Source organism: Notolabrus celidotus, chromosome 16, assembly GCF_009762535.1.
Source record: "Notolabrus celidotus isolate fNotCel1 chromosome 16, fNotCel1.pri, whole genome shotgun sequence".
In the NCBI taxonomy this organism is placed as follows: Eukaryota; Metazoa; Chordata; class Actinopteri; order Labriformes; family Labridae; genus Notolabrus; species Notolabrus celidotus.
Window position 1 is genome coordinate 25,179,002 of NC_048287.1, and position 26,237 is coordinate 25,205,238.

The 26,237-nt window shown below is 40.6% G+C and overlaps 2 protein-coding genes across 4 annotated transcripts in view; both read left to right on the forward strand.

Annotated features, from left to right (window-relative positions):
• The window catches only part of kiaa0319l (KIAA0319-like ortholog), a 30,603-nt gene extending 26,424 nt beyond the window's left edge, over nucleotides 1-4,179 (forward strand). For all 3 annotated transcript variants that reach the window (XM_034704544.1, XM_034704545.1, XM_034704546.1), the window contains one exon: nucleotides 767-4,179. In XM_034704544.1, the coding sequence (XP_034560435.1) occupies nucleotides 767-963 (197 nt within the window). In that variant the 3' untranslated portion in view covers nucleotides 964-4,179. The remainder of the gene's footprint in view (nucleotides 1-766) is intronic.
• Nucleotides 4,180-7,163: 2,984 nt separating this feature from the next.
• Nucleotides 7,164-26,237, forward strand: cap1 (CAP, adenylate cyclase-associated protein 1 (yeast)). Its single transcript, XM_034704581.1, has 13 exons — nucleotides 7,164-7,359; nucleotides 14,950-15,054; nucleotides 15,188-15,288; nucleotides 16,843-16,920; nucleotides 17,034-17,177; nucleotides 18,744-18,829; nucleotides 19,282-19,387; nucleotides 21,080-21,257; nucleotides 22,170-22,351; nucleotides 22,822-22,945; nucleotides 23,112-23,194; nucleotides 23,316-23,462; nucleotides 24,931-26,237. The coding sequence occupies exons 1-13, from the start codon at nucleotides 7,179-7,181 to the stop codon at nucleotides 25,012-25,014; spliced, it is 1,599 nt and encodes a 532-aa protein (XP_034560472.1). The 5' UTR covers nucleotides 7,164-7,178; the 3' UTR covers nucleotides 25,015-26,237.

Below are 26,237 nucleotides of genomic sequence, written 5' to 3' on the forward strand. Positions count from 1 at the left end.
ACACACACACACACACACACACACACACACACACACACACACACACACACAAACACACACACACACACACACACATATAAATATACATAAATATATACATAAATATATAGACATACAAACACACACACTTCCAAATTTCCAAATAAAAACAAAAAAGAAAACAGCAAACGAAACACAAACACCATAAGTTAAATTAAACCAAACTTTTAAGAATAAATAAATAAAGAGCCCATGTTGCCACATCCTACCAGACCTTGCTTTAACTTGGAATATCTGAAAACGTAGTTCTTTGGACATATTCGAGAAAGGGGCCCCATCTGTCGCAGTTTTTAAAAGTTTAGGAAAAGTGTGAAAGTCATTCAGAGTCATGTTGTTGTAGAGCCTTTTTAAATGCTGAATCAGCAATAAAAAGATCTACCTCACGGCTCTTGTGCTGTAAAAATAAGCTCACAAGGAAAAAACTTTAAGGTCTTATAAAGCATGTGTACACTACTTAAACGAAGCTCCATGATGGTAGTTTGGGAATTAACAGTAATAAGAGTACAATTAAAATTTAGAAGCTGAATAACCATCTAGAGATAAGGGTGTTGGTGTAAGTCTAACTGTAGTGCTTCTCCTATTAATTTGTGAGCTGATGGATTGTGATCAATAAATCAGAAAGTCTAATTAATTAGATTAATTTCCATAATAGACTAAAGCATGAAACTAAACAGTCTTTTGTTCTTATGTCGTTCTTTCTCCTCTTCCCCGACTGCCTCCTCTCCAGTCCGCTTAAAGCCGGTGCCCGCTCCCACCTCCTCCGCCCTCATGCACTCAGACTCCGACCTGGACAGCGATGACGGGCAGGGCGGGGTCCCCTGGACGGAGCAGGAGCGCGGGCATCTCCTGAGGCCCCAGAACGGCTCCCTGAGAAACGGCCAGGGCCCCGTGAGGGGCAAGAAGCAGAGAGAAGAGCTGCTATAGCAAGGGAGGAGGAGGGAGCTCGCTGCTGCCCTCACACACTCTCAAACACACACACACCTCCTCCTCCTCACTGCTCCTCACTCTTGCTGATTATTTTTTTGTTTTGTCCCTCAGCACTCAAAACCTCACACTTCTCTTTCACAAAGACTGTGTGCTTAGATTCAGGAGGAGGAGAAGGAGAGGAAAGTGCTGGAGACATGCTGTCCCTCTGTCACAGAGAAACACACCACTGTACTGACACTTCCCTGCTCCCACACTGAGCCAACACAGAGGTTTAAAAAGAAACATGATTGTGCAGAAAACCAAGGGGTGAGCTCTGAATTTTGGATGGAAAAAATATATTCATCACCCCTTTTTATTTAACACAGAGACACGAAGAATGTACTGTCTCCCCTCTCAGCTTCAGTGACACGAAAAAACCAGCCACTCGACACGCTCACACCTTGCCTCTCTGCGGGCTCGCATGAACGCACACAAAGACGTCGTTTTCACTGTTTCAGGTCAAACGTGATGCTACCAAACACTGCCATGTCCAAACATACGGTTTAGCTCTGCAGCAAATCTACTACACATGGTGACTTGAACCAAAACAGAGCTGGAAACAACATCGGACCCTGCTCCGAAAACAAAAAAAAACAAGTGCATGCGGAGTGACAGATTGCAGCTTTGATGCAATTTGATCCAGGAATGACCGCCTGCATGTTTGTATGATGAGTGTATGTGTGGAGTTTTTCTGGCTGCTGAGCCAAAAGATGCTTCTTCAGAGCAGTTTGTATGTTTTTATGTCTGTTATAAACCCATGGAAGAGTCGCAGGCAGGATGTTTAACATGTTTTTGTTCTGGAGGCTCTGCTGTGGAGGAAGTCTCTGGATTCACACACTGGAATCAACAACGTTAACGAGTTCAGTCTCAGTGGAGGTGATTATGAGAAGGAGTCCACTTCACAACGAATGAGACAGACCGGACTCTGTCTGCTCACCTGGATGTTCATTAATTGCTTGAAACATGAAGACCACTGTATGTTCTTTTCTGTTTTGTTTTCACAAACAACCTTTATGCTGTGATTAGATGCACTTTGAGTTAATGTCCGTCAGCTTCAGGCTCAGTTTGTCTCTTGTTTGTTGAAAAGGGAGATCTGTGATGACAAAGTTCAAAGGTTAAGCCATAAAGACAGGACGTCTTTGCTGCATTCTAAATGTATCAAATACTTGATTTTCTTGGCCAAAAGTTATCTGATCGGATTAAAGCTATCAGACTGGGTAAAACCTTGAAATGTGGCTATTTAAAGGAAGAAAGAATTATGAAATCTGATTACGTCAGGTAATCCAATTTTAGTTTTTATTAGTATTAAACCTCAAGTTTGTGTTGTTCAAAACATAAACTCTTGCTCTGGATTCAGACTGGAATTACAACAAAATTTAGGATTTCTTTTTGTTTTGTTATATTTTTTAGGTTTTTATATCTTTTATTTGGAGAGGATAGGACCGCAAACAGAGCAAGAAACCAGGACAGAGAGTTGGAGAATGACATGCGGAAAAGGGGCGCAAAACTTAATTACTAGGCTAAATCCACGCCCAGGAAAACGTTTGATTTCGGCAAACATATTTTATTTTTCTTCAGATTTTGCTCTTGAATTACGATAATGACATAATAGAAGTGGTAGACTTCAGGGTTGCAAAAAAATGAAGGATTTTGACCTATAAATTAAATTTCAATATCTAACATATGCTCCTGTGGGGATCTTTCCGTTTGTGTCAAATTTGGCGCCCCCTGTGGACAAAGTATGCAATATTCAGTCCTCCAGATGTAGTCGTCTTTAAAAGTCTGTACCTGGATGAGGCTGATCTGATCTGGTCCAGTTTTCGTTGAAAAGTGAGACAACATAATCTGGATCAACTGATCCTGGATATAAAAAAAGTAGTTTTCCAAATCCTAATCATTCCCATCATCCAGATTTAACCTTTAACCCCTGAAAAACTTGGCCTTTGATTTTAACAGTGACAATAAATTGCATATTTAAGTGTAAGATGTTGCTGCTTAAGTCCAGGGCAAACCTGCAGGCTTGGATATGAAGCATATTTCAGGCAAAGTGCTCCTACTGGCTGGTACAAGTGATAGATTAACACAAGCTTTAAATCCGGCGTCATGAAGGTAACATTTCAGATTAAACTGTGTCCTGTGTTAGATTGGCCTCAGTGTGTTTTGAGCCTTTTTTCCCATAATTAGGATTAAATAAGAAAATTAATCTGAGGGATGTTTGCCGTCAAGAAATGATGCTACATCACCACAGACCAGACAGAACAAGCTACATCTATCTTATTTATCTGAATCAGCAGCAGCAGTGACAAATGTTCCCTGACTAGTCTGCACTGAGGGAAAACTTTAACCCATACGTCTTTTCCCTGCAACATTTCAGTGTGATTGCTCTTTCTGTGAAACTGGCCTGTGAGTCACTTTTTCTTTGGTTGTTGAATGTTAAAGCGAGTGTGCCGTTGACACAGCTCGGCTTGTACCTTGTGTGAAATAAGCAATCATTTGAAACATTTGTGCAAAAAGAGGGGGGGAAAAAAACTCACTTTCTGACTGTTAAGTCATCTCATGCTGATGTCAGTCAAAGCAACCAGTGCACATCCAGCAAAGGCAGAGATTCCTACACTATAGATATATATATATTCATTTATATTAACTGAAATTATCTGGCCATCTTTTTTTTTTTCTTGCAAACTAAAATCAAGTGTTCCCAAGTGCCAACTCTGTGAAATGTCACCCTCTGAACGCTTCCTAATAATCCCAGATTCTTCCCACGTATTTGCACATCATAAAAAAGACTTTTTGAAGAAAACAAACAAGGTAATTGGATGTTGATTACTCCAATGTCTTGGTTTCTGTTAATTCTCACAGTAAGAAATAACATTTAAGTATAAATCCTAGTTGACTCCACAGTACTCAGCCTTTCTTCTGCTACATGTGCAATGTTTCCACTCACTTTGTTTGGGATTTTAAGATGTGAATAGACCCTGACTCTGATGAGTCCACTGTGAAGGCAGACAGAGAAAATAATGAGACGCGTTGAAATGAAGGGAGTTTAATTTGAAATGTTTTAGACAAGAGCTGTTAGTGAAGGATTAGCCCCTTCCCTTTCTTTCTGTGTGAGCACTCCTGATGCAACTGGATAATCTGTATATTCAAATAAAATGTTTCAGTTTGTTCTTGAGATTTCTGAGAGACGTGTGCTTGTTTGTTGTTCTGACTCACATGGAAGCTTCCCAGAGTCTTCCTTTACACATTTCTCTTTGCTTCCTGCTTTTTCCTCGCTAGTGAAGTGAAAAAGTGATATGACATGAAGGTCAAGACTGTGTCTAATGTATCTTAAACTCCACAGGACTTCACTAAAAGACTTTTTGGATTCCTTTAACTTTTGATGCACTCAATATCATGTGCTATAAAGTCACAATCAAAGTCTTCATCAAAGCGACACATGCAAAGTACCAGCATGAAGAAATTAGGGTCCTGAATCACTTTATTATGAAAGTAGTACACATGAACATCAACTATTGCTGCTCTTACTTTAGCATCTCTGCCTTGACCCTGATACAGCCAGCATGCCATTCACACATCATCATAGTCTGACTCCTCATTGACTTTTCTAGTCTAGTTGGCTTGATAGTTGTCCTTTGCTGCACCATTAACTCAATGTTGGAGATGATGGTGTCTAAAACAAATGAGCTGAGTCGTTTTACTTTATGATGGAGGCAGAGGTCAGTGAGTATTTTTATGGGTGATAAATAAAGATGAAGAAAGTAAGATTGAAAAGACTTGTGAAGATTTGAGTAACTGATCTAAGCTCTTATCCTTTTTTTCCCCAGTTAAACTTTTATCTTTCACCACAGACCTAGATATTCCTCCCTCCTCCATTTAGCTGTAATATAAATTATGGCTGACACAGCTGATCATTAAGCTCCAAATTAAAAACAAATAATGTCCACAACTGTCATGGCTAAACAACATGCTCATTTTCTTTACCTGATGTCAGTGTCGCTTACATATCTCAGGGTTTGGGGATCGTTGGGAATAAAGGAGATTGATCGGTAATAATGGTTCACTTAATAACTATGATCATTCATTGCGTCCTCAGATCATGTATGCAGACAACACTCAAATATCCACATAGAGAGAACCATATATCTTGTAAGCTGTCCTCTGCACGCTTGTGCATCTTCTGCATGTGATTTTATTTTAGTAAATAAATAAGGTATGCAATGACTCAAATATTTCTGGACACCCCAGTCCCATCCTCATCTGTGATTGAAAGAAACACTGACCAACGTGCATCAGTCTGTGTCTCCATGTAATGAGGGAAATGTTAAGAAACATACAGTTGTATGTGCTATGAATCTGCTCCTGATGTGTGTCTCAGTGAACTGAATCAGAATTTGAAGAAATGGATTTGAATTGAGAGAATTGAATGAGGAATTTAAACTTTTAAAGAGGTTATAATCAGGGTGTGTCTAGACTTTTTTTGACTGAGATAGACCTGCTAGGGCACTGACTTATGCAAAAGTGAAATAAGGTAGGTGTACACACACACACACACACACACACACACACACACACACACACACACTGATGTAAACAGCATTAATTTGCCCTTTTTGACTCAATTGAACAAACTGCTTTGATTACTTATATTTAAGTATCATAAAGATGTTTTTACAACCTTGAAAAGTCACATAATGGAGTGGCAACTGCAAAAATCTTCAGCTTCAGATGTTTTTTTCCAAAGTCAAAGTTAAAGTAGCCCACCAACCTTTGTAGCCGTCTATCCAGTGCCCAGTTCACAGAAAGCTACCAGAAGTTGGTTGTAACACTGTTCAAATAGTTGATTTTAACATTAGTCCTGCATCTGACAAGGACAATAGCCAATCACAGATAAGGATTTATGGGGTGGCACCTAGGGTGGGCAATCAGATTTCAAGGGGCCCAATGCTGCCCTTCTGGATACCCTCTGGACACACTCCTGGTCGTAATACAGTTTCAAGGAGACAGAATTAAATTTCCTAATATTGCATTAAATGTAAAGTTTCTTGGAATTCAGTTTTCATGAATTTGCTCTCAAATGATCCTATTTCAGTTTCATTTTTCAATGTACTTCTTTTTTTGATCAAAGTCTTTTTTATTTTTCACATATAGTCACAAAAACATTTACATTGAGAACAACAACAACAACAACAACAACAACAACAACATAGGACAGTAACAGACAAAAACAAACATGTCCTACTCCCTAGTCCCACAGCACTAGAGCTTCAATAAGCATACAGCCAGACAATTAAACAAAAACATATATACAGACAGGATGCACACAGAAAATATAAATATATGTGTTAATACAATAAGATAAAAATATATACATTTATATAGAAATAAGAATGAAAAAATAAGCGCAGGATTGCAGAGTCATGTTGGCAGCTGTCATGTTTCCAACATAGGATATGAGAGGTTGCCAAGTGTTAAAACATTTCCTGGTGTAACCTCTGATGGTGTGTCTGATTTTCTCTAGGTGGACAAGACACATGATGACCTCCCTTATCCACTGGCTATATGTTGGAGGTGCAGGGTCCTTCTATTTAGATAGGATAAGTTGCCTGGCCAAAAGGGAACAAAAAGCCATCATTTTTGCTTGACACACATTAAAAGGAGCATTCTCTGGGGCATGGAATTAGTGGAGAGGGGTCTATTGTGGTGCCACATATTCCAGAAAAAGTCTCAAAGATTATTGTACTTATTGAAGTAAACGATACAAGTTCAAATAACTTATTTCAGTTTCTTTTTTGTATTCATTCATCAAAGCTGAACCATTCATATGCATTTTCTACTGACATATATCCACCCATACTCAGACTCCAGTTTAATAAGTGTAGTCATATGCTTTCTTACACCACAGGCTGGGACAGACAGGCAAACATGTTAAAGCATGACAGAGAACTCCAAACATGCAGCACTGAGTTGCACCCTATAGTTATTATGAAACATATGCCTGCAAAGATATGTAGTATTTGTGTCCTTACTCTGTGTTTGAATTGACTTTTTTTTAAAATGGCATGATGACATATCTGCTGTGTTACATTCAGATATATCATCAAGGAAAGGAAACAGTTGCTTCTTCATTTCTTCCCCCTCGTATATTGCTGCCCTCTGCCTCTCACGCGCCTTATATGGGAAAGGAATTAGTTGCGCGAACAAGGGCGGAAACGCAGCGCGGTGACAGCTGGGTAAATTCACCGACATCCAGGAAGAATAGACGAAGCACAGTCTGCTGTCCTGCGAGCCTGCACACTGACTGCACACTCCAACAGCGAAATAAAACACCAAATCACTGCTTGACCACTTTAGCAGGTAAGCTTCATGCAATGGTTTCTATTTTTGGTTTGAAGCGCGTTTAGTAAGAGAGACAACGCGTCGCCGCTTCCTGCTGCTGCCGCGTCGAATCATTCAGAAATCATTATTTGAAATTGGTGTGATGCTAACAAACACACCCGGCTGAATAGCTGAGCTTGAAGCATTGTAAGCTGCAAAATCTGATACACTCAGCTACATCAGTGAATGTTTCAGACATGCGTTGATTCAGGACTTCTTCTTTCCTTTGCTGAAATGTGGAAACTTCATTTTTTTTTTCTGCAGACCCAGGCAACATTAGCTAACACAGGGAGGGGTGTGCGTGAAAAAAAAAAATCAGGAAATGCTGAAACACGCAGCCAAAAAGGAGATACACCACTTGTTCTTATAAACTATATCTCAATGTCTTTGTTTTGCTTTAACAGGAACTATATAAGCTAGCTCTGTCATTGTTGCAGGTGGAGTTTTGACACATCTTGAAACATGTTACAACTTTACTGCAAATTTATCACAGAGACTGCCTCTTTAAAGCATGATATGTAATCATTATTTGACTTATAGGTAAAGGTTTATTGGCTGGGTGGGGAATAAACTTCACCGGGGTCACAGTACTTCTCACAACACCCACTGGTGTTACGGTGTAACGAGCGACCGAGTTATCTGGAGACTTTACCCGAATACGGTAGTGGTTGTCGTGGGTTAAAACCGGTTAAAACATCTCCTGAAATGTTGATAGCATCTTCGTGAATGCCTCATTTGTTAGTTCTTTTAATATAATTTAAAATATACTTATTAGATGTGTCTGAAATGAAAAACAGGCATGCGAGTGAACGTTTTGAATATCTGTATTCAGTGATGCATTCGGCGTCAGTTAACAAGGTCACTCTGTTCACCGAAACACCTGCTACAACAAGTTAGCATTATTTAGAACATGTTACAACTTGAAAACCTCATCAGCAGCTGTTTTGTGTTAATGTCTGACTTGTAAGGGATACTGGCAAGGTTGAGGAATAAAGTTCCCTGTGGCGCAGAATTCCTCACAACACCCACCGGCTCTCCTAGCTAGTGTAGCCTTAGCTTAGCCAGCTAGCAGCAGCAGGCTGATTGAACCCCCAGTGATCGCATTAACAGCAGCGGCTTGAACTTGATTTGTTTGAGCCTCGAGTCCACTGAAATAGGACTGTCTGGGCACTTCGAGCACACATTGGCCTACTTCTCCCAGACTGAAAAAAAGATAAATGGTGTATTTTTGTTCCTTTACTAACATATTTAAAAGGAAGGCTCCCTTTTTGTGTCTGAACGCCTTGCCCCAGGCAGACAGGCAGGAGAGGCCTAACCCACTTCCCTGCCCTGCATGCTGATGGTGCATTTCTGTCGTTTGACTGCGAAAGTTGGCCTCCAGACGCAGTTGGCTGGGTTTTGCAAATTGCACTGAGACCATATTGTAGGGGGGAGTGGATGCTATTCAAGTATTGATGCATCCAGAGAGGAGAATGCATGTAGTATTATTGTTTACACTCAATCAAAAGGCAATCATTAGCAGATGTCCCTCTGAAAAACAGAAACATGGAGATGTATTAGTTGTAAAACATACCCTAACATTTGCACAGTGTAGGTCCTATTAACTAGCTTTGTAAAGGTTGTAAATATATGTTAATATTTAAGTAAGGCTGCACAATAAATTCACAATTTATTGTTATTGCAATATGAGCATTTCCAATAAACACGTTGCAAAAGTCTAAATGTATTGCAATAAATTAGGATTACTTTAATGCATGGGTGTCAAACTCATTTCAGTTCAGGGGCCACATACAGCCCAATTTGATCTCAAGTGGGCCGGACCAGTAAAATCATAACATAATAACCTATAGAGAAGGACAACTCAAAATGCTTTCCTTTGTTTTAGTGCAAAAAAGTACAAGTACATTCTTCACTTTGGGAAGTCATCCATGGGCCGGATTGGAACCTCTTGCAGGCAGGTTTTGGTCCATGGGCCCTATGTTTGACACCCCTGCTTTAATGTGTCCAAGCAATGCATCATGTCTTACTCAGTCTGATCTTTTCTTCATATTTGTTCTTGTAAAAAAAAAAGACACTTTTAAGGACAGAAAGCTCTCTGGCTCTGGCAAAGAAGTTACAAATATATAGTTTAATTTTCCAAAAAGGCTCAGAATTTCCCATACCAGCTTGACATCATACCTGTTGGCTCTTTAAAGTCAAACATGAGAACATACTGTTCTGGTATTTTGAGGGAGGGGGGGTATGTTATCCACAAGAAGTATGATTCCTAATTTGTAATGATTTAGGCCTTTGCAAACACTACATTATCTTTAAGGCGAGATAAAACGCCTGCTCCAAACTCTAGTTCCTCCACCCTCCTTCCCCTTTTTAGGTCTTCAAGGATAATCTAAGGAAAAATGTTATGAAAGGCACAATTCCCTGGTGTGACTCACTGCTATATCTGCACTCATGTCTCTGGAAAGTAGTTTCTACTTGCTCGACGGTGGAGTTTCCCTCAAGCTCAGCATTTGGCTTGAGTAGATGTTGTGGTCACTTGACTCTTGTATACTCTCAGAAATGTATTCAGTCAGATGTGCAGAGCTCTCTTAAGTTTAAATGGGTCTCAAAGAGGGATTTAAACTGTAAGAGCACGGCCTCTCATCTTTCCAACTCAAACATTTCAGAGCTTGTTTTTTTTGTCTATCTTTTACTCCCTCGAACACCTTAGGGGACCACTCCCTTCCTTTGTTGCTGGTGAGTCATCTCAGCTGAGACCAGGAAGTGAACTCTGGTATCTGCAGGTACACTATGAAAGCTGCTGTGGCCCTGAACGTGTATGCATTCAGGTCAAGGGTAGTGGAGGTGTGTGTCCTGCTTTTTTATCTAATTTTATCTGCGTCTTGTGGAGAAATTCAAAGGTCAATCTCCGACGGATGCAAAATGACCCTGCAGTATTTGTATTTGATGCTTTCAGACTAATGCAAACCCTCTAAGTATCCAAACGTGACTCTAAGGCATACACAAAGTGCTACACCCTGTTTATCCGCCTTCAGCCTGCTAACAGCATGATTAATACTGGCATCAATACAAGTTTGAGTCATATGATGACAGCATTTTGTTCTTCTGGTGACTGCTCAGTAACTTTTGTTTATGTCAGGCCAGTAAAGCCAAAACACAGTAATGATTATACAACACCAGCCTATACTTAGAAACGCTTATCTGTGATCGACTTTTTGGGTCTACTGAAACTAAAGACATAGTTTTGGACTGTTACATATTTTCCTAATTTATGTACCTTTTAATTGAACGTCCCACAAATTGATTTATATATACAGTGCTGTGAAAAAGTATTTGCCCCCTTCCTGATTTCTCATATTATTGCACATTTTTCTCACTTAAATGTTTCAGATCATCAAACACATTTTAATATTAGACGAAGATAACCAGAGTAAACATTAAATGCAGTTTTTAAATTATGATTTTATTTATTTTTAAGTGTGATTTAACCTGATTTTTTTTGGAAAGCTGAGCTCAATTTCACTCGCCACACCCAGGACGCCCAGGCCTGATTACTGCCAGACCTGTTGAATCAAGAAGTCACTTGTGGCTTGTTTCCACCAAGCGGTCTGGTATGGATCAATACAGTTTGGTACGGGTCGGATCGGTAACGCCTGATCCTGTTTGCGTTTCCACAGCCAACCGTGCCCTACTTGGTGGGCGGCGTGTAAGCCGAATGCCGATAGCCGCGTCAGCTATGTAATAGCGTGACGTCATGGCAGCGCGACACAGTGTACCCCGCTAATAAATGCAACGAAGAAGAAAAACACGAGGAAAGTCTGCACCTCCACGGTCGACCATGGAATGCTGTTTCTTGACGCCATTTTCCAAACAAAATAAGTTATCTTCCCAAAGTCCACTGGAGATTTAAACATGGCGGGGTTATGTGTTGTTCTTTATTACCACTGTCACACGGGAAGTGACGATTCTTTCGACCAATCAACGGACTGCAGTGTTTCTAGCTCCACTTTCTGGGGTAGGATCTGTATGTCTGGCACCCCAACAGAAGGGTATCAAAAAGTGGGATGGTACGGCTCGGTAATTTGGGGACCTGTCCCGATTTTAGTCAATGGAAACGCCACAAAATGCGTGCCGTACCGAGACGAACCCAACTGAACCGAACCGAACCGCTTGGTGGAAAATGAAGTGGGCTAAAAGATCTCAAAAAGCAACACATCATGCCACAATCCAAATAAATTCAAGAACAGATGAGAAGCAAAGTCATTGACATAATCAGTCTGGAAAGGGTTACAAAGCCATTTCTAAGGCTTTGGGACTCCAGAGAACCACAGTGAGAGCCATTATCCACAAATGGAGAAAGCTTGGAACAGTGGTGATCCTTCCCAGGATTCATTTTTCAACAACTTCATATTTAAAAGTTTAGTCCAGGCATGCACAAAACCACAGCCTGTGTTGTATTAACAGAGATGTAATAGGAATATATTAGATTTTTGTCACCATACAAAATAGACACATTTTTGAAAGAATATATAAAAAACTGCCCAAATGAATCCGTCTACATCAGCGATCACGCAATTGAAAGCAAAGGGAAGAAACTGCTCCAAGTTAAGTCAACCAAACTCTGGATTTAACCTGACACCTTGGTAATAAAGACGGTCACTTTTTACATTTATACTAAAAAGTTGTGGCGTTCTCTTACCACCCCTTCTCTTTGGTAACTCGACCACAGATCTCAAACATGTTCACCTCGCTTATTTTAACCCAGAGAACGCCTTCAAATGTTTCCACCCTCGACTATCACAGCCAGAAACGCTCTCAGACATCAGATCTCTGCAGATTTAGCTGAGCCGCTCTGCAGTGAAAGCGAGCCGGTGGCTGCAGGTTTATCTTGCGCGCTCTTCATTAGTGAGAGTGGTCCGTTCGCCTCCTTTCACTGTGAGCCAGGTGTAAGCACCTGAGACTGCATGCGCTCAGACACACAGGCGAAGGTGGTGTCAGGTTACGGCGCTCTCATGTAACGTTAGCTTCTCCCCTCATTAGATGTGTGTAAGATTATTCCAGACTTGGATTATGGTAGTTAATCTTTTTCTTAAAGGAGTAAATCGGGAGAGTCAGTTTACATGTTGGCCCACTTACTGAGGGGATAATATTTACTGACAGATGGAGCTCCTGACGTCGGAGGAAGTTTAGTTTCAAAACTCAGAAGAATCTGAACACGACATAGTTTGGATAACAGGGCAGGTCTGAGCTCTGCAGAGAGTCAACCCTTTACTCAGCAAGTCCTGACCTGCTCAACAGACCCATTCCACTTCTTGTCTTCCTCTTTTTTTCTTCCTCTTTTACTTCAACATCTCATTGGCTTACTTGCTCTTATCTTTCTTCATCCTTTTCCTTCTTTGTCTTCATTTTCTTGTTCTTGTTTTTTCATCTTCTTATTCATCATAATCTGCGTCTTCTTTCTCCATTTCTTCTTCTACTCTTGTCTTCTACTTTGTCTTTGTTTTGGCTGCTTATTTTTTTGTCTTTCATCTTCTTCAACTTGTTAGACCTGTCTTCTTCTTTGTCCTCTCCTTTGACGTCTTCCTTGTCTTTGTCCTTTCTTTTATGTGTCTCAACTGACGTATGATCAGTTTGACCTTGGCGTTGCTCATGTTAATGAAAGTTAATAACCATTGTCAAGGGGTTTTGACCAATCAGAATCAAGCATCTCACACAGCCGGAAGATCAGTAAGAGAGACAGGTAGTTATACAAACAAAAGTCACAACTTCAGAAACTTCACAGGCTTTGAACCCAGAGAATTTTCAGGTATTTTACGCACAACTGCAACTTCTTGAACATATTTAGCCTTACATATCATGTATATAATGACTAAGTGGTTCTAAACCATTAGGGCTTTTAAATAAAGCTGAGGGTGTAAAGATCATTTAAAGGTGCACAGTAACAACTTCAGCAGCTCTTTTCTTTAAAAGAAGGAAATAAATTATACTAACTGTCTCAATTCAATGCTTCAGTTAGTAGCTTCTGTCAGAGCAGATAAAGTATGAATGAAACAGACAGTTTAAGGCATCAAATTTAGATATTTGGAAATGTGTCGAGGCAGACTTCTGTCTAACATGAGTCTGGTTCTGCTCGAGGTTTCTGCCTGTTAAAGGAAGTTTTTATAACTTGTAACTAGCTTAATACTGCAAGGTGCCCTGCTCATGGTGGAGTAAGGTGGAGTAAGACTGAGTCTTAACCATAGACTGTATAAAATATGGACGTAGGATCCGTGACGTCACCCATCTGTTTCTGAAGCGCTGTTTTGAGGCCAATCGTTGGACGGAGCCATATTGGTGCTGTCGAGCGATTGTGACGTAAAGAGGCGGAGTTTGAGCCTCCTAGCCAACAGCTACAGTGTTCCCGCCTGTCAATCAAGTCAGCTGTGCCTCTCATTGGAAGACTCGTCAATCTCAATGTCTTTCAAAATTGCCGCGTTAGAAAGAATTCACCCCCTGTACAATGTGTGCCAATTGAGAAATGAGCTATCCAGACGACACTCGTCTTTTGTACCAGACTGTAAACATGTTTATTTCTGCTGTAAAGATCGGCTTTTTTGAATTGGTGTGTATGTGGTTTCCTGTACTTCCGGAGCCAGCCTCAAGTGGATCCTCTATGAACTGCAGTTTTTAGCACTTCCGCATTGGACTCATATTTTTAGACTGGGGGTTGCCGCTTGGTCTTACCCTGTCTTGGTGTTGGGACTGTGATAATAATATAACATAGAGTACGGAATAGACCGGCTATGTTCGTAAAAGCGTCTTGAGATAACGTTTGTTGTGATTTGGCGCTATATAAAAAAATATTTATTTATTGATTGATTTCATATTTTTCAAAATGTTTTTTTCATTCTGACAAAATGATAGTTTAATTTAGAAAATCATGAGCAGAAAACAGTTATTAAAATATTAATACTGGTCTTTTAATCTACATACATCACCATGTTTTGCTCAAAAATGTCCACTTTTACTTTCAAAATCCTAAAATTAGCCTCTTTTTTTACCTGCTGCTCACAAGTGAGAACATGATGTTCAGCAGTTTTAAGATATAGAATAAGAAGTGTGACTTGATATGACATGAGTATACTGATTTTACCTCTAAGAACAGAAAGCTGGACTCTTCTGCTGAGCCCTGTAGGAATAAATCCAGGACAGTACTTCCCGTCGTTCAGAGCTCTGCTGTTTGTTATTCTACCAAAATAGCAAAGTTTTAATTGCAGTGATTTCCTTCACCTTATGTAATTCAGTCTCCAATTAGAGGAGCAGAACAGAAAGTACCTCTGTGCCTGTGGTGATTAAGAACAGTGTACGAATATAACGAGGACAAACAAGAATGTGAAAACAGATTTGTTTATTTAGACCGAGGAGAGACTGAGGTGTTTGTGTTGACACCTGAACCGAGCAATCAGGCTGCACAACCATCATTGTGACATGAGTTTTTTTATTGTTGTAACTACAGTATGAGTTTTTAACTGTGGTAGAGTTGATCAGTCCTTTTATTTCTATTCATCCTCCATGTTTCTCTTCCCCTCACAGGTATGGCTGATTTGGCGGGTCTGGTGCAGCGGCTGGAGTTGGCGGTTGGTCGTCTGGAGTCCATGTCTGGCCCTGGAGGCAGCTCTGGTGGAGGTTCAGGAGGAGGTAAAGTCCAGATATCATCATTATGGAATAACTGAACTTATCATGTCTGGTTAAAACAAAGCATTATATATTTTAAATACACTTAGAAATGCTTTGAATGTTTTTTTTTAACCCTTCTTTATCTGGTCTGTAGCTGTATCTGCATATGTAGAGGCGTTCGACGCCATTGTCAACGGTCCAGTGGCCCAGTACTTGTCCCTCAGTCAAAAGATCGGGGGCGACGTCCAGAAACATGTGAGTTACTTTTGGATGTTGGTCTGTTTTAAAATACTTATGTCAAATACACTTAGTGATTTCATTGTTGCACGTCAAGTTACCTCAGTTACACACAACCTAAAGGATCTCTTTCTGGGGAATGCTACAGATATTATTCTTGCGGATAATTCTGGACCGCCAAATTTTCCAACCTGAGGAGGTGACACATGTGAAACATGGATTAATCAGTTTTTAAAAGGAGGGTGGTAATAGATTAGATTCGATTTAATTTATTGTCATTGAGCATGTAACGGGTACAAACAAGCAATGAAATATAGATAGCATCTAACCAGAAGTGCTTAGCAGTAAGTTAAATAACATGAATAATACAGAATATACAAATAATAAGCTTATAAGTGAAATGGGAGGACTTTTACACAAGCATGCAGCTCAAAGTGCTTCACAGAATAACAGAAAGACAGAAAACAGAAATGGGTAAAATGAAAATAAAAAAGACTCAAACAAGAAAGAAGATAATGATCATAGAAAATACTTCAAAGTAAAATAAATAAGAGAAATTAATAGAGAACTAAATAAATGTTGTCAAAACTATGATTATAATAATGTAGTCCAGTGCTAATATTTGTGTTGAACTCCCCGCATTGTTATAAAAACGATAATGGTGAGTCACTTTAACTGTGCTTCAAAGTACGATATACCATTGGCCACTACCTAACAGCCCTGCACATAACCAGCTGTGTCATCGTAAAGAAGGCTGTAACCAGCTTCATCCACAACCTAGGCTCTATATTCCAATTTAAAAATTCTGCAGTATTTATCTGTTGAATGAGGACACTTTGTCTGGGTTTGCTGCTCTAAGTGATCAGCAGATGCACAGTCTCTCTGTCAATTCAATTCAATTTTCTCTATTGGCATGAACAAAGACATGTTGTGGCCGAAGCACATAAGATTTATACACATACATTACATATATATTCATTACATATTATATATATATATATTACTCTCTCTCTTTCTCTCCCTCCCTCCCTCTTTCTCTGTCTCTGTCTTTTTCTCTCTGTCTCTCAATTCAATTTAATTCATGGAGCCTTATTGGCATGGAACAACAAACATATAAATTTAATTAAAACAACACTTAATATGAAAGCTTATTAAAGATTAAATGATATTTCCAATATTAAATCAATTATCTCTGTCTTTCTATTTGTCTCTCTCTTTCTCTGCCTCTCTCAAAATTCCATTGTTACAATCAAAAAAAAGTTATGAAAATTTTGTCTATATTATGTTAATTATTCTGCAAGTCATGTCAAACATAACTACAAAGTAACTAAAGACATAGGCTTCTTGTCTGCAGCCCACAACGATAGAGAGTTTATCTTTGGTTTGTCAATGTACTCTAAAGATGTGCTCATGATGTGTTAAATACAAATTTAGATTGATTCAAAGAACATATTGGGATTCTTTGGCTTCACGTCATTGAAAATATATCTCTTGTTTGAGGAGATAGTTCTGTCCGATGCCAATCAAATGCCTGAGAAGTGAATCCCCTCTTTCTCTCTTTCTCTCTTTCAGGCAGAAATGATAAAGAAGGGGTTCGCCAGTGAGAGAGAAGTCCTCATGACGGCCTCCTCCAGCCAGAAGCCCTCTGATGTGAGTTTGAAACATGTGTGATGATTTTATACTTAAAGGTACAGTGTGTAGTATTTAGCTGACATGGAATATGTGCGTTTTTAAGATTTTTTTCCCCTCTTTTTCCTGCTCAGGACGTCATGAAGAACATCCTGAAGCCGGTGTCTACAATCATCTGTCAGGTGCAGGAGTTTCGCGAGAAGAACCGCACCTCGCCGCAGTTCAACCACCTCTCCGCTGTGAGCGAAAGCGTGCCGGGGCTCGGATGGATTGCCATGGTGAGTCTGAGGACGGGAGCTTTGTGGGACTCCAGTTTGTGCGTTACAGAGAGTGGCTTTTTGTGTGTGTGTGTTTTTGTTTGTGTGGTAAGATGAATGAGTGTGTAATAGCCGGAAACGAGCCTCTTGGATTCTGTCATCGCTGTCTGGTGAGCGACAGTTTCTTGGCTGACACACGAAGACATCAACAGAGTCTCTCTGTTACAGTTTCAGAGAGTTAACTCTTTGTTGATTCTTATGAATAATGCATCAGTTTTTTACACACTCATTATTTGTACTCCTACTCCAGAATCTTGAAGATCTTCTCGTAAACTCGACACAAATGACAGAAAAGGCTCCTTGTAGCCTCTGAGATGTGAAGACTTTTTATAATACTTACTTGAGAACAGCTCAGAAGATTGTTAGTGTGGGGCGCTGGTGGCCTAGCGGTCTAAGCGCCCCACATATAGAGGCTACAGTCCTCGTCGCAGGGGTCGCCGGTTCGATTCCCGGCCGGTCGAGCATTTCCTGCATGTCTTCCCCCACTCTCTACTCCCCACATTTCCTGTCTCTCTCCACCTGTCCTATAAAATAAAGGCAAAAAGGCCAAAAATATAACTTTAAAAAAGAAGATTGTTAGTGCCTCTCTCTTCCCTCCCTCTGACATTTACTCTTTACTCTTCCCACCTCACCCAAAAAGCCCTGAGCATAGCAGGCGACCCCTCCCACCGGTCTCATAGCCTCTTCAGTTTGTTGCCATCAGGAAGTATGCAGGCCAGAACCAGCAGACTGAGGGACAGTTTCATCCACCAGGCAGTCAGGATGCTGAACTCTCCCCCTGTTTTGCCCTCTCTTCCCATAGTGCCCCCTTCACAGATTTAACCCGGCCACTGACCCCCACCCAAATCAACGCTGAGGTCTGTCATCCTCAGGACTGAAACGCACACACTCACTTTGATTTTAAATTGCACTATAGCAAAGTTTTTGCACTGTACTCTTTTACTCTTTTTATTTTTAGCTTATCTTTTTCTAGCTGTTTCCTTTGTTTATCTGTTGCTGTTGTTGTTGCTAGGGTCTGAGAGAGAAACGTAATATCAAATCCTCAGTATGTCTGGTGCATACTGCAGTTTTTGACAATAAAGAAGACTTTTTATTTTTTTTGTTGAAATCTTTTTGCTTGAGGCTACCACACCGGAAGTTTCTAACATGATCCCTGACGTTGAAACTGTCGTCTGATTGTCACAATCACTCTGGACACTAAAAGGAAAACAGAGTGCTTTCTCTCTGAGTCATCTGTGCATTTGTAGCAGCAGCAGGTTAGATGTGATGATTAAGCCTCTGAAAGTCTGGAAAGAGTGCATGAATCTAACTTTTAAAAAAGCTGTAAGAACCCAGAGGATCAGCTTCAATCTTTTAATCTTTCTTTAAACAGAGAGTCCTTTTCGCCCTGCTTTCAGTCTACTTTCAAAGCTAAGCTAATCACTTCCAGACGTCCATTTTTGTCCAACTCTCAGCAACAACACAAATTTCAGAAAACCAGTTTCATCTCAGTGAAGACATGGTTCTTTTTTTCTCTTTGTGTCACAGGCTCCTAAACCAGGCCCCTATGTTAAAGAGATGCAGGATGCCGCCATGTTCTACACCAACCGTGTGCTCAAGGACTTCAAGGAGAAGTAAGTACAACTTTAATTCACCTCTTTCAGTCGTCAGTGGATGAGTTACTGTAATGTGCAGCCAAGCAGTTTGCTCAGCCCAGCTGTCCTCCATCTTTCCTTCTTCTGGGCTCTATTAAACTTAAACTCTGCTGAGTCAGCACAGCCACATGACACAGTGACAGAGGCTGGACTTCCTGTGTTTTAGGCCTGAAACCAAAGCGCTTGTTTTCAACCACAGTCCAGTAGTGGATCGGAGTGCTGCCAGGAGAGCAGCTTTCAAACTCTGAAACTTTCTACAGAGTTAAACTCAGACTTACAACGTAAAATAGAGTTTCAGATTATGACAGATGAGACTAAATCTTATTTTATAAACAGCACTTCAGTTGTTGAAGCAGAGACCAGTGGAAAGGATTGATACATTTTAAGAGAGGGAAAAAAAAGACTGACCCATCTCCATCTCTTCATCACAGGGACAAGACACATGTGGATTGGGTGAAGGCTTATCTCCTCATCTGGACTGACCTGCAGACCTACATCAAACAGCACCACACCACCGGGCTGTCCTGGAGCAAGAGTGTGAGTCTACCTACAGTGACGTTTTATTTATTCTTAAAGAGTTGAATTAGATGTCAAAAAGTTCTATCAAGCAACTTAAACATATGAATAACTTTAGGGATTCTTCACTGAAAAAGTAGATAAAGTCATGATAATGTGGGATGCTGGTTAGCCTAGCAGATTAAGCACACGCCCCATGCACTGAGGATACAGTCCTCATTGCTGTGCATCATTCCCCACTCTCTCCTCCTCACATCTCCTCAATCTCTTCAGCTGTTCTGTCTATAAGAGGCAAGAGTGCCCCAAAAAAACAACTAAAAAAAGAAGTCATGCTAACGATACCAGAGCATTCCTGCAGCACCACAGTGTGTCATTAAAATGCTCTTTATGGCATTATAATAAAACATTTTCAGCTTCTATGACAGATAGGGCAGCGGGGTTGGTTGGCACACGGGTTGGTTGGCACACTCGTTATATCTCGCCACCAGAGGGCACTGTCTCTCAAATTGGGGTATGGGCATTTCCAGAATTAGGATGAGAGCTCACCTACATAGTCTTCTCTGGAGTAAGACAGCTGAACTTGAGGTGAGAGGATGTATTTTTCTTATAGGCTTTTATAACAAAACAAGTGTTACCCTTACAAAGTGTGAGGGGAAAGCTATAGTTTAAATTCTTATTAGCTAGCTAACTAATTGTTAGATGGTTGTTAGCCTTGATGCTAGCAAAAAAAATCCAGTTGGGGTTGGTCGTCACATTCTCTTTTGGGTCGGTTGTCACATGTAACAACCAACGCCTATGTTGGAAAAATCATGCATGGTGAAATTAGTTGGAGACCCATCCCCGTGATGGGGTTGGTTGTCACAATGTGTCAGAGTGTCTTTGATAGTTAATTGCCTCTTTGTTACAATGAGTTGGAAAATGAGAGGGATACACATTTCAAGGCAACAACTTAAGCTTCAATTTAATGTAGGATTGACTATTGAAAGATGCTTTGATGATGAGCAATCATCAAAACAGTAAAAAGTGTGAAAACCAACCCTGTTCTCCCCTATTTGCTGTACAGTGATTGTAATGAAATTATAACCAACTGTGGTGTCCTACCACTGTCTCATATTAACAATTCTCTGGAAAAATGGTCAAGGTTATCAAATAAAATTGAGAGAATTAGGAACACTAACAAGCTGAAGCTGAGAAACAAGCTTCATTACAGATAATATTTTATAAAGGGAATTTCGTTCCACATTAACAGAATATATCCAAATGTTTGAAAATAAAATAGTTTTATTTTATTTTTTTACCTTTCATTTTTTTTACCCTTTGTATCTCTGAAAATTAGATTATAAAAAGGTCTAATGTTCATTAAATTGTCCAATTAAAGGCTAAAACTGCTTCACTAGTGCTTATAAAAAAAAAAGCAGAATATTGTAGTAACTCAAAAATTGAGTATTCTAATATTTTGAGTTGATTTTTTTTAGCTTCTTAAAAACATAAGATAATTTAATAGATTAATTATTGCCATTATTTCTATTTTTTATAAGAACTTCTATTTAAGTTGTTCAAAAAAAAGAGCTATCAATCTTTGAAATAAGTCAGTCACATCTTATAAAACTGTTCTTGCTGTCATTGGCTGAGCGGCCTCATTCATCTTCCTAATTAGACCGGAACTCTTTCTTACTGAACAATAAGATTTTCTTCATCGTCTCTCCTCCTCAGGGTCCTGTAGCTTCGGGCTCCGCAACTCCCCGGGCTCCTGCTGGCGGTTGTCCTCCCCCACCTCCCCCTGGACCTCCTCCTCCCCCCATGGACATCAGCTCTGGCAGCAGTGCCGCTCAACCGGACTGTCGCAATGCTCTGTTTGAATCCCTCAACAAAGGTTCAGACATCACTCAAGGTAGGCGATCTGTGGGGCTCGACTTTAAAACAGAAGACAATACTGCACTAGTTAAGACATCTTTACGATTACAAAGAGTCGCTGCTAGGGACGAGAATTCTTAGAGTCATGGAGTTTTCTGGGAATTTCCCCTCGGAGTTAAGACTAGATCCTGGTAAGGTTAAAAGTTATTCACAAAGCATCTTAGCCCTTAAGAGAGGTCTAGAGGTGAACACTGTTTGGAGTAGTGAGGAGGACTTTTAAGAGGCTTAGGAGTTTCTCAAGCAGAGGAGGAAATAGCCGATTGACTGGATCGTGCAGGGATCATGTTTGCACTCAAATCTTGCATCTTGAGGTAACATTAGCTGGGAATTGTGGCTATAGAAATAAAGACCTTATTGATCTCAAAGCCAGCACAACAATGTTGTGTTGCCAGAAAGGAAAGTGAATGCATCATTGAGATATTTAGCAACTGGAAAAATGCAACAGCTTCTGTTTTTGTTTAGGTGAGTCTGGTGGAGGGAGACTTGTTATTAATGACATGAGAAAACTAAAAGTGCAGAATAACACTGACGGCAACAAGCTGCACAAAACAATTAAAACAAGGTTATTACAAGGTTTATATCACATTACGATAAATGCATCTAAGAAGAGAAGGAACAGCTGACGTCTCTCTCTGATCATCCACAGACATGTGCAGAGCGAGTTCAGATCACGCACTAATTCATCAATCTTAGATTCAGATCATGTAGTCATAAAGTTTTCGTCTCTTCCTGCCTCAGAGTTGCTCTATTATGTTCCCAAATCCGTCCTAGGCTGGAACACCTCGGTGAAAGTTTTGAAGCTAAGTCAGGTTCTCACAGAGAGGATTCTCAGTTGTGAATACAGACACATGACTGAAGATGCATTTTCCTCTTTGTTTTCCCCCTCCAGGCCTGAGGCATGTGAGCGACAACGAGAAGACCCACAAGAATCCTAATCTGAGGGGTCAGGGTGCTCCGGTACGCAGCGGACCCAAACCTTTCGCTTCCCCGACTCCCAGACCTGCTGCGTCTGCCGCCCCTACTCGCACACTGCCCCCAGTGTTGGAGCTGGACGGGAAGAAGTGGAAAGTGGTACGTAGAAGGTTCAGTCCAACTAGAGATAGAAGGGCCCTACTGACACCGGTTGCAAAGAGCCCTGGTGCACAGCTAGACTGCTATCCCCCACCTGAGCCTGCTGTTACTTTGACACCCAGTTTCTGGATCTGGTGTTTGCATGGTTTCTTCTTTGCATACTTCCTCATTGCATCCACAAATGAAACTCTACTGTGTTTAGACGTCTGTTTTTTGGGAGTGTTCCTGTTCTGTAAACATAGCTGTGTTACAGTTTATTTTATTCTTGTGAAATTAAACAACACAAAAGTAAAAAGACGGATAAAAATGAGAAATCGTGTTTTTTGGGCGGGTTGTGATTGGCTGTTTTAATCTCATACAAACCAGAATTTTATATCGACTTCATCCTGCTTTGATTCCACATTTCCTCAAGAAGTCTTCATCTTTCTTTCTGGCTCACTCCTTGTTTTTATCGTTCTTTCCCTCTGCAGGAGAACCAGGAGGGAGCTGAAGGCTTGGTAATCAAAGATACTGAGCTCAAACAAGTGGTTTATGCTTACAAGTGTAACAAGAGCACCCTGCAGGTCAAGGGCAAAATCAACTCCATCATTGTAGGTAAGAAAAAAAGACGCCGTAAAGAGACAGGAATGTGCCTCCCATGTTAACCTGCTCATGTAGCTCGAAAATGCAAAATAAAAAAGTCCATAAATGAGTCACGCCAGTTAGTTACATTTCAATCCTCTGTCCTCCTGAGTGTTTCTTTTTTCTTCTCCCTTGTCAGACAACTGTAAGAAAATGGGCCTGGTGTTCGATGATGTTGTCGGCATCATAGAGATCATCAACTGCAAGGATGTCAAGGTCCAGGTGAGAACGAAGAGCATGCAGTGTTCAGAAAAATTAAAGGACAATTTCTCATGAATGTGTTATTGTTTTGCAGCCTTTATATATTCATGTTGGAAGGTAAAGTGTGTGTTCTCATATCCAGGTCATAGGTAAGGTCCCAACCATCTCTATCAACAAGACAGACGGCTGCCACGTCTACCTGAGCAAAGACTCCATGGCCTGTGAGATCGTCAGCGCCAAGAGCTCAGAGATGAACATCCTGGTACCCCAAGGAGACGATGGAGACTTTGTGAGTGACCTTTGGGAGACGCTTGGTGATATTCTTTATTTGTGCTTAGTGTCTGTAAGAGCCGGGAACGAGGGCACTGCAGCTCATTTTGAGTTGCTCATCCAAGTCGTAAAATTGTTGATCTTAACTGTTGAAATACTTTTCCTTTACAACATTGAAAGCTTTCAAACGGTGAGCTGAGACGTTCAGTCGTCTTATTTTGCTGTTTGCGTTTTTTCCCATCAACATTTTTATGGTCACCTAATATTGATGGTGCGATTTGTTTTGGATGTATTTTTTAATTGTTAATATTCTTTTACATTTGTATGACAGTGGTGGGTAAGGTAACCAAGTGTATTGAATTCTCCTGAGTAAAAAAAGAAACTACTCTGGTTTTTGTGAACATTTTCGGAAAAACAGCTGATTTTTATTTAATCATAAAAATGTTTCTTGTAATTCTGAGATTTTTTGGGGGGCTATTGAGGGCTTTTTTGCCTTTTTCAAATAGGACAGCTTTCTTTTAAATGCCAAGACATGTACCATAGAGTCAGGGCCAACCGCCACAGACTACAGCCTCCATACATGGGGTGCACTTGAACCACTAACCACTAAACTGGCACCCCAGCTCTTAGATAATCATCTTGTTCTTACAAACAGATCGGATGTGTTTTTGATCTTAAAACGCTTCTGTCGTAAGAACAGCAGTGCAGACTGATGGTATATTCTGGGGTTAAATAAATCACGTTTATTCCATAGACTGTATAAAATATGGACGTAGTATCCGTGACATCCCCCATCTGTTTCTGAAGAGCTGTTTTGATACCAATCGGCGGCGTCAGCCATATTGCTGCTGTCGAGTGATTGTGATGTAAAGAGGCGGGCTTTGAGCCTCTTGGCCAACAGCTACAGTGTTCCCGCCTGTCAATCAAGTCAGCTGTGCCTCTCATTGGAAGACTAGAAATCTCAATATCTTCAAAATTGCCGCGTTAGAAAAAAATTCTCTCCCCGTACAGTGTGTGCCGATCTAGAAACGAGCTATTCAGACTACACTTGCCTTTTGTACCAGGCTGTAAACATGTTTATTTCTGTTGTAAAGATCAGCTTTTTTGAATTGGTGTGTATGTGGTTTCCGGTACTTCCGGAGACAGCCTCAAGCGGATCCTCAATGAACTGCAGTTTTTAGCACTTCCGCATTGGACTCATATTTTTAGACCGGAGGTTGCCGCTTGTTTTATACACATAGTTTTTAAATTTCTATTTGTCAATACTTTCAAATTGAAGGTAGAGGAATTATGATCATCACATCGGTCCAATCATGAGGAAACAAAGCATAAACTTTGCGTGTGATTAAAAGTCAGAGTTGATTTTATCCTGTTTGTCTCTGAGGTGGTTGAAGTAAAGCTTCATGTCTCCTCTGTCCTCCTCGTCCTTTCATGTCTGCTGAAATGTCAAACACACATTCAACATGCTTCCTCTCTTTCTCTCTCAGTTGGAGCACGCCGTTCCCGAGCAGTTCAAGACCGTCTGGGACGGCAAGAAGCTTGTAACCACAGCAACAGAGATCGCCGGATAGACGGGGACTGCTCTAAAAAAAACGGCCACCCCTCCTCCTCCTCCTCCACACCATCCCCATCCCCATCCCCATTTTTTGCTAAATGCCTTCCTGACTGATCCACCGCCCCACCAGCTAACTCTCACACTGTAGACTGAGATTTGGACCTCATGCATTTCTATCTCCCTCTCCTGTCATTTTATCAGCCAATCACAGCTTAAGCTGTCCCTTCCATCAGCCAATGAGAGGACTGCTCGCTTTTTATTCTCTGGAGCAAAACCCTCTAGCCAATCAGCAGGGAGCAGCTTGTCGTTCAAATTGGGTCCCCCTCCCCCTGCGAGCACTTTCCAAAAACATTCCTGAGTTTTGCCAATAGCTGCGACGCTCTGAGAGATTTTGTATCTTCCTGGATAATGCGAAGCTAAATTTAACATGTAGAATAGCCAAAATGGGACACAAGCACTGCAGCCAATCAGGATGCTTCCGGCTGTTATTCCCTTTCCTATTTCCTCCTCTTCTTGCTCAGGAGGGGCGGGGGGTGTATTCTTGAAGTCCTGGTGTAAACAGTTTCTGTTCCATTATATGCAATTCACTGGTGAAGCACTTATCCATCGGGGCCCTTTGACAGAAGATAATGGCATCCATATCACCTCCGCTGATGTTGACTGTAACCACATTAACACTCATAGTAGATTATAATGAACAAATTGTTGGAGCACATAAATAAGTAAAATCTTTTTTCACACATTAGGAAACTCTCCATCTAATATGATGTTTGAAAAATGCAAAGCTACAGGATAATTATCATTCCATGTGTTTTCCCTGAATCCCACACATCGGACATTCCCGAATATGAAAAAAAACAACATTCCATGTAAGGAGACGTGTAAGAGAAAGTTTGTGATAAAGAGAAAAGAGATGTCGGATAAGAATTGGAAGCAAAAGAAAAGAGGCTAAAGGACGTAATCGTTGTTAGAAACTTCACCTCCACCTCGGTCTCTATCGTGGAAACATCTGCTGTAATCATCTGTAAAGATATGAACAATTACTGAATAGTCTTAAATAATCGTAGCCATGTCTGCACTCTTTGGTTTCCTCCAGCTCTCCACGCTGTGAAGATGTTCGCTGACTCTTCTTTTATATCGTCTCTTTTTCTTTTACCTCCTTTTTATTTTGTTTTTGGGTCCAAAATCAGAGTTCTGCTCATTAGTACTGGAGACATCATTAAAAATGTTGCAATAAAA

Excerpts from the sequence above, each read along its gene's own strand:
- cap1 (XM_034704581.1), top strand. The coding sequence starts at position 7,179 with ATGGGAAAGGAATTAGTTGCGCGAACAAGGGCGGAAACGCAGCGCGGT. Across the intron at positions 17,178-18,743 it reads GGCTCGGATGGATTGCCATG|GCTCCTAAACCAGGCCCCTA; the intron begins GTGAGTCTGAGG and ends TTTGTGTCACAG. Across the intron at positions 18,830-19,281 it reads CTCAAGGACTTCAAGGAGAA|GGACAAGACACATGTGGATT; the intron begins GTAAGTACAACT and ends TCTTCATCACAG.